At 53.0% G+C, this 8,402-nt stretch overlaps 3 protein-coding genes across 3 annotated transcripts; 1 reads left to right on the top strand and 2 right to left on the bottom strand.

The window, feature by feature from the left end:
* Nucleotides 1-1,882: 1,882 nt before the first annotated feature.
* Nucleotides 1,883-2,206, bottom strand: UV8b_05420 (uncharacterized protein; the record flags this gene model as incomplete). Its single annotated transcript, XM_043142917.1, has 1 exon — nt 1,883-2,206. The coding sequence occupies one exon, from the start codon at nt 2,204-2,206 to the stop codon at nt 1,883-1,885; it is 324 nt and encodes a 107-aa protein (XP_042998850.1).
* Nucleotides 2,207-2,765: 559 nt separating this feature from the next.
* Nucleotides 2,766-3,134, top strand: UV8b_05421 (uncharacterized protein; the record flags this gene model as incomplete). The annotated part of the gene is made up of 2 exons (XM_043142918.1): nt 2,766-2,809; nt 2,894-3,134. 2 exons carry the CDS (start codon nt 2,766-2,768, stop codon nt 3,132-3,134), a joined length of 285 nt encoding a protein of 94 aa, XP_042998851.1.
* A 2,013-nt stretch (nt 3,135-5,147) lies between these two features.
* On the bottom strand, nt 5,148-7,870 carry UV8b_05422 (uncharacterized protein; the record flags this gene model as incomplete). The annotated part of the gene is made up of 5 exons (XM_043142919.1): nt 5,148-6,366; nt 6,486-6,984; nt 7,113-7,221; nt 7,357-7,608; nt 7,796-7,870. 5 exons carry the CDS (start codon nt 7,868-7,870, stop codon nt 5,148-5,150), a joined length of 2,154 nt encoding a protein of 717 aa, XP_042998852.1.
* Nucleotides 7,871-8,402: the final 532 nt, after the last annotated feature.

Consider the following 8,402-nt stretch of genomic DNA (forward strand, 5'->3'; position numbering starts at 1 on the left):
ATCAACGGGATCAAATCGCTTGCTCCTGACAGGCAACTACCAACCAGCAACTAGCGGTCGGCGCAAAGGGGCTTTCAAAACGAATGATTTCGGCTTATTCCAAGCAGAAGGTAAAACGCCGTCCCTTTTCTGCCCCGTGGCTTCGACGTGAGCCCCCCCCCCTGACTTGATAGGCTGCCTTCTCGAATATCGTCCGTAGAAAGCCGGACAGGGACAAGCAACCGCATCTCGAGGGGGCTTTCTGGGCGCGGTGAGGGCAAAATTATGTAACTAGGATACGCCTTGCTTGTTCCTCGAGGTGGCGTCGGGGCTCATGTTGCAACCAGATCTCCGATGCGTTGTGTCGACCGTGTGTACAGCCCAGAGTGTCGGTGATTCGTGCAGACAACCAATTGGGCAACCTGCAGGGAAAAAGGTCACCCCCCAAAATTTGGCAGCACCTGGTAAGTTGTTGCATACGATGTGCTCTCAAGGTTTGCATCACCGAGGCCAAGGATGCCACAGTACGTACAATACGTACATCCATCATCTATCATCAGTCGGAGACCTGGCTCCGCTGAAGAGTAAAACAAAGACAAAGATGAGGATAATAACATGTCGCCGAAGCCGACTAAGGAAAAATTACTCCTCCCTGGGGTCAACACCAACACAATTCAACCATCACTCGGCAGCGCAAATAGTTGAAAATCAGATCATGAGCAGCCGGAGAACCCAGGCCAGGACCCATGGGGGGGGAGCCATTCTAGATTCTGGAAGCGGCAGTGCATATCGCTAGTATCGCTCGCAGGCCGTTTCCAGGACGGCTCTTGATGGTACCAGAGGTGAAGTGGCCGACGCCTTTTCCCATGCAAAGATCAGGTTCGGAGTACCAGGAAACAAAGTCGCGACCGGGGCCGAGCGGCTCCAAGCTGGTGGCCTTGGGCACAAGTGGCTGATAACACGGCAGCTACTTCCTACAAGCTTGATGATAGAACAGCCAGCCCGATCACAATAGTTTCCAACCGAGCATCGTGAGAGTAGCCAGACGTTGCAGGAGCTATTTTATCGCCATCGTGACGCGGAGCAAGTTTCAGAAACAGTCCCACAGCGAACGATTCGGGGCGTCATTGTTATGCGACAACCTGACTGAAAACGCTGCAGCCAATAGTCATCATCAGTCCCAGCCTTGAGCCAAGGGGACATGGTGTTGGTTCATCAATCAAATAACAGTCAGTGTGCGAGACACCAGTGTCGACCGAATCCCCGTTTCCATACGGGGTACAGCCCTCCAAGGGGGGCCTTGTTTCTTGCCCACCAGGCAGATTCGCAGGCTTGAGACCGGAGTGGTGCACGGAGTACGGAGTAGGTGTGTGCCTCTGTCGACCACAATTCTCGGTAGGGGTGTCGCTATCAGGATTCGAACGTGTCCGAGGATCATCCTGTCCGCCCGCACGTTTTTTTTTTCCGGCCCATGATTCGCCATAAATCGATGTGTGCCTCTAATCTGCCGAATCCCGAAGAATTCAATAAGTGGCCCGCTAGGCCGGCAAGGCAACATGCGAATCACCTCGTCCATAGGGCAACATCCGGTGTTGACTTGGTGTTGACTAATCGCACACCCCGTGGCGGGCTTGTTCTGATGGTTTTGGCTTTGGCTGAACGAAGCTTTATCAGTCGGAAACCCCCTTGTCGCCTCGATTGTCTGTTCTTCCATGACGCGTTATGTCCTGCCACACAGAACAAGGGGCAGAACATGGAGCTCGAAGCTCGCAACAGAGGTGGCAAGGACGTTCTTTTGCATCATTTTGTCCTAGATGATCAAGGGACGTGTTGAGGAGGACGCCTCATGCCCATGCTTGCCCGGCTGGGACTGTTTTGCCTACCAGAGCTGCAACATACGGGCCTAGCGATTTCTGACATGGAGTCTACAGCTACCATGTAGAGTCCCGGCCCGTATACATTGACGATGAAACGACAACATGAACAGTCGTCTGAAAGGCTCATTGTGTGCTTGGAAGTCCGCAGTTGTTGATACCATACGCCCACACTTTGTTGCTTTGTCGCAGCCTTGAAGAGAAGGCCAGGTCTCTCTATCAAGACTTTTCGGAATCGCGAACCTGGTCTTTCCCGGTGGCTTTGATGGTCGTCGGCGCCATCGGGGGGGTCGGCAGTCGGCGGTCGGTAGGGGTTGCCCATGCTGGGGGAATCCTGTTCCTGGTTCGGGCATCCTGAGAGGCGCGATGACCCATATGGGCGATACTATTGTACGGATACTCTTGATGGATACACAAGCATCTTTTGGGGGAGGATACGTCTGACGCAACCTGGCTATCGCCTTATTGCGAACCCCGGGACTGGTGTGGTCCCTCGGGCTCCCAAAAACAACCAAGGTCTACCAAGGCCTACTACTTCTTTCGCATGGCATCATCGCACGGCTCTCCATGCAATGCAACTGCAATACAGCACACGAACGCCCGCAGTGGCGCCTCCACTTTTTTGATTGATACATCTACTCATCTGCACGCAATCGAGAAGCTGGCCCATGTATATCAAGCCGGCCGTGGCTCGCGGACGCGGAATGCCTACTTTTTAACTTACCTGCTTGGTCAATAGAAAGTCGCGGAGACTGTATAATCTCCATCCAGCCCACACTCTTTTTCATTTCAGCATCGCTTCTAGGACTAGCAACGCAGCGCCGTCGTGGGCGGTTGCTTCACATCCCGACAACACGGTTGCGCCATTGGCTCTTGTGGTGTGAGGATAGCAGCCGGCGCCCACTCTTTGACATGGACAGCTCCTCCACTCGGGCAGAGCAAGGCTCTACTACCAGGTAACGACTGTGTTTCTTATGCCGGGCCTGAATACTGTTTGGGGCCCTCCCCTCAGCCCAGCTGTAACTGACAAGAGTTTGCAGCGACGTGACAAATGGCCGCCATGACAAGGCGCCGCTGAAAGGCCACGAGTCGCCAGCTTCGCCACAGCTGCTCCGTTGGCTTCACGATGAAGATCAACCCGTCACGGAAACTATGCAACGGCCGCGCGAGGGAACCAGCCCGGCAGCGACTTGCCAGACGGAGAGCCCGTCTCGTGCACCACCCGACGGCAAGGACCGTGACGTGGACCTTTGCCATATCGGTGCTCAGTTCTACGACTAGGCCTGCAGGTCTGCTGCGATTGCTTGGATTCATGGCATTGCAGAGCTACCTGGCTTGACCATAGGGCCCATTTCTTGATTGGGCCTCCTGTCAGACGGAAGTCGGGTCTTTTTTATTGTACTGTTGCGAGTATCTAAAGTAGACGATATAGATGATAAAGATGGCACATTTACAAGAATTAGTCGAAATACTATAAACTCGGGCGAATTGAACGAAGGGCCAGGATAGTGCCGACTTGATGGTGCAGCGGCCCGCGATGGAACAAGCCAAGCGAAGCTGTACAGCTAACTGCCCAAAGCAGAGAGAAGAAGAAGAACCGAGGAATACCAAAAAAACAAAAAAAAGAACCAAAAAAAAAGAACAAAAAAAAGAACAAAAAAAAGAACAAGAAAAAGAACAAGAAAAAGAACAAAAAAAAAGAACAAAAAAAAGAACAAAAAAAAAGCGGGGGGGGGGGCCTTTAGAAAGAACAAGAGGGGCCAAAAAGTTACCCCTCCAGAGGCGGTCGCTGACTCTGGCTTCAATGGGCACGTGAGGTGGGGCATGAGGCTCTACGTGCGGCGGGGCGCTTGGCGTCTACGGCCGCATGCTCACGTAAACAGAGCGGGAAGGTTCTTCAAACATGCCGGAGGTCGCTACTTGTAGAAAAATACGTGTAAAGGTACGGAACCCACTTTATTTCCCGGCATGTTTGAAAAACCTTTGCCGCTCTGTTTACGTACTCCCGCCCGCCGCATGGCCAGTTGGTTGTCGTACTCCGTACTCCGTACAATCAAGGTACATACTTGAGCCGCCCCCCGCGCCCCACCACCCCAAAACAGCGGCCCATCCCGCACACCCCACATCACATATAAGTTTGGTGCCCTCGGACTCGAAGGCGGTATACCAAGTAGGTGCAGCGCAACCTGGTATGCTTTTTCTTTTTTTTTTTTTTTTTTTTTTCCGACGGATGGAGTTGTTTGATGCATGTCATGTATTGATCTATTAATAGAACCAAAGAACCCAGAACCAGGGTATAACACGGGTGGCTTTATGCTGCTACTTCCTTGTCATCTGCATCACTCGACATCAACCCCATCCAGGGTCAAAGCCCGTCTGTGAACAATCGGCGGCCCTTGATGCATCTGCTAATAAGATCCGAAGCCTTGCGTTTCTTTTCTTTTCGTTTTTTTTCTTTTCTTTTCTTTTTCTAAAAAAAAAAAAGGAAAAAAATTTCATATTTCATAGATGTTATTTTTACAAGCCTTCTTCCCTACGGAGTACTTGCCGTCATTCGTTCGTTCCAGCTTGTCTGCATGTGGAAACAGACTCTCCCATTGTAAGAATAGCAAGGTGAGACGGCAAAGCCAACAACAGGAAAAGCACGTCGCGGGTGTCGGGGCCCGCGTGGCCGCTGGATTAGACCAGACCGTCTTATTTCCCTTGCAATGCACATGCCGTGCAAGTCACATCTACCTGCCAAGAAATATAGCCGATGCGCTTATCGATAACACGCTAATGTCGACAGGTGCGTCCCTTGAAACGTGTTCCACCCCCACGGGACAATTTACCAATGCCTCCAAAACTTACGTCGTAACGTCGTCAAGCTCCGTCTTAATCCTGAATCGTGCTCCCACCCCCCTTTTTGCCCAACCTTAGTGATCCAGAGTTCGTAACGTGTCGTAACATGTCGTTAATTTGCTTTTTTTTTTTCGAGGCATCCATCCCACGTATGGTATCCGCGGCTGTAGGTTGGACGAGAGAAGCTGGCCGGGTATTTCCTCGTCCCTCTTTTTTTTTTTTTTTTTTTTGGGGGGGGGGGAGGGGAGGGGAGGGGGCCAATAGCCTAGCAGTGACTCGGCGTCGTCACCCGAGTCAAGTGGCCTGTTCCCCAATGCAGCTTTGCGGAAGCCAAGGCTATCGCCCGGGTCATCTCGGTTCAAGATGTGCCTTTGCTTGGTCAGCCAAGAGGCCGTTTCTTTTTTTTTTTTTTTTTTTTTTTTTGGTTTTCCCAGCAACCTGTGATTCGGGCCCTTAGCCAGGGTTGATGAAGCCCAGATTAAGGCTCTCATAGTTCCACAACGCTGCCAAGTCACCCAGCTCGCCTTCAGATATCGGTCCCAGATTGACGGCGCTGTATAGGTCGTCCGCGCATGGCGTCGTCATGTCCATGTACATCGCTGGATACTCCATGTACATCGCTGGATACTCCACGCCGTATCCAGTCATGGGCATTCCATCGAATGGTTGCGGTTGCGACAAGACGGAGCGGTCGAACATGGGGGCCATTGTAGTAGGCGGAGCATACAGCGCCGAGCCGTCGCTGCTGTTGTAGTAGTACGAGGACGACGTTGACTGCGGGGCTGGAGCTTGATACATGAAGGGTTCGTTCGGCGGCGTGGTGTAGTGTGCGTGCGAGTCCGCAGATGCGGGATCGGCGTCGCTGGCCACGGCGAGTTCTGCTTTGCTCATACTAGGCGGTGTCAGGGCGAGATCCTTCACCTTGGATCCCGGCCTCGGGAAATCGGAGCCTCTTCTCGATGCCGGGGTGGGCCGAGCTATTCGCCCTGCAACCTTGACCAAGACCTGGTAAGACGACCTTGCTGTTCTCGTCACATTGTTTAGTCGCTTCAACATTGCGACGGCGCCGTCGATGGCCTCGATCATGTCGTCTCTCCGGGGTATGCTCAGATCCTGGTCGTGCATGAGGGCTGCGCAGAGAACGGCGGCGGTGTCGAATATGCAAAAGAGGACAAAGTGGAACTCTGCGTCGCGCGGGAAAACATGGTCGAAGAACCGATGCAAAGCATCCATCAACATCAGTGCATAGTCGATACCGTCGCTGCGAACCATGAGCTCTTCGCCCCGCGATTGCATCGACATTGGCTTGGTCAGGTAAGCCCTGAAAGGTTCGAGCATCATGGACAAGGACATGGTGCGAAGGCAATGACGGTGCAGCACAATCCAAGGTCGAGACGAGTCATTGCTTTCATCAAAATGATGAAACCGATACGGCGGCGGGAACGTACTCATCCACGTTTCCAAAATACGTTGGTATTCTTGTACGTCGGCGGGTTGCACAATGTTCTTTGTCGTTCCGAACCGTTTCGATACAAGCCTGATGGCCTCTGAGAAGAGTTTCATGTGAAGCAAGGGGGACGGCGAGTAGCCCTCCAACGTGAGGACAGGAAGTCCAACGTCACAGTCGGTACGGTCAACGATTGCCGGCCTCGATAGCAAAGCAGATAATTGCCTTTGATTCCCTCCCATGTCAGCCCCCCGGCATCTGGCAACAAACCAAGACGGGTGTTGGGAAATTCATTTTTTTGATAAAAAAAAAAAAGAAAAAGAAAAAAAAATAGGCCAACTCACCAGTCCCAAGTATCAAGGATGCACCAAATCCTTCTCCGCATTTCTCGATCAAACTCGGACATGTGCCCAGTCACCGTTTCCTGGTGAATGCCCAGCTCCTGCGCTTCTCGAATGGCGGCGCTCAGAACATGCCAGCCTTCTACGAACTGACCTTGGGACTGGCACCAATAGCTACAGTGCAGCAGCGCTTGGACGTTGAGCAGATGGTTGTTTCCCACAGGAATGACGCTGTGTAGTTCGCGTGCTGCGTTGTGGTACTGTTCAGAAAGCTTCCTTGTAGGAGATCCCAGATCCATCTCGAGCTTTCTTTCAAGTTCCACGTCGGTATACTGCGTGGAGCAGGCGCATACCATGAGCAGCAGGCATGTCCATTGCAATCCAAGGGGGCGGTTCTCTGAACGGAGAGACCACCAAGTGCGATACTCGTCGAGGAATGAAGACGGATAGAGTATGTAGAAGTGAAAGTTGACGTTGTCGAGAAAATTCTGGACCATTGAATCTAAAAAAAAAAAAAAAAGTAGAGGCTACTCAGTCGCTGCGATACGCTCCAGATGCAACGCAACAGCCGCAGCAGCACAGAGCAACAAAGGGGAAGGGGAGCCGGGTTTCGTGTGTTTGGTTGCCTACCTGTGTAAGGCCGCGGGGGGAGAAGCTGCAAGGCGCGCTTGAGCTGCGGGCATGAGGATGCGTCCAAGTAGTACTGGTTGTACGATTTGGGCACGGCCTTGCTTTTCCGCTGAAGGGGGGCGCAAATTCCAAGTCAGTGTGATTGGCGGAAGAAACAAGTCGAGTCGCCCAACGCTATGTATGTGCAACGGCACGGGGGGTGAAGGGTGAAAAATGTCATGGTCACGGCACAAACGGCACATACCGTCTGATTTGTACTGAGACCAGCAAAGAGGTGGGATGCCGTATATCCCAAGGACTCAAAGTCGGAGCCAAAGTCGTCCCAAGGACTGGATGTTGCGGTCTCTGGGTATGGCTCATGGCTAAACGGACGCTTCCGAGTCGCAGGTTGAATCGAGCCCCTTTCGGGGCCGGGTTGCGCAGCGCCAGAGGCGAAGCTGCATTTGTCGGCAACCTTGCGTTTTTGACAATGATTGCACGGCCATTCCCGGTTGCACTGTAGTGTACCAATACATGTTAGACGAGAGGAAACGAAGAGTCGGAACCAAGTCGGGGATGAAGTCGGGGATGAAGAGTCGGATGAAGAGTCGGCCACGATAGACTCTGGTCAAGGCGCGTCCCGGGTGATGCCTCCGAGGCCCAAGGCCAAGGATGCAAAGTGATGAGGAGGATTGATCAGGTACCTTTTGCTTGCGCCGCTGGCACTCGGTGCAGGCTGAGCGATGATGCTGCGTCGCGTTGTTTGTACTCTCGGTCATCGCGAGCCGATGCGCGACAGCGTCGCTGGCGCAGGGCGGAGGGGTGATTTTTTTTCTTGGAAAAGAAAAACTGCAAGCCGTTGGATCAAGGTTGGGAGCGGAGGTGTTTGAAATGAATGGGTGGGATCCATGATGGTTTGATTCGATCCAGCGTCAAACTACTTCCGGAGTCGTACCTGCCTCCTATGCAGGTAGTAGGTGCCTTAGGTACAGTACCTTAGGTACAGTACCTTAGGTACCTTAAGTACACGTACCTTACCTAACTTGAGTTCTGTTGGCTGCCGTGGCAGGAGGCAGGAGGCAGGAGGCAGGAGGCAGGTGCCAGGTGCCAGCCCAAGCAGCCGAGCGGCGCCCCAGCCCGAGTACGAGGGAGGCCCCGTCGCGCAAGGGAACCCAGTACTACAAGCAGACGTGAGACAAAACGGCTAAGCTGGCGGAAGGGTCCAAATGCCCAATTGGGACAGACGGGTTCAAAGTCAGTCTAGAGTCAAAGCCGGATGGGGATGGGCATGGGGATGGGAAACCCCTGCCC

This window comes from Ustilaginoidea virens, chromosome 4, assembly GCF_000687475.1.
Source record: "Ustilaginoidea virens chromosome 4, complete sequence".
NCBI classification, from domain to species: domain Eukaryota; kingdom Fungi; phylum Ascomycota; class Sordariomycetes; order Hypocreales; family Clavicipitaceae; genus Ustilaginoidea; species Ustilaginoidea virens.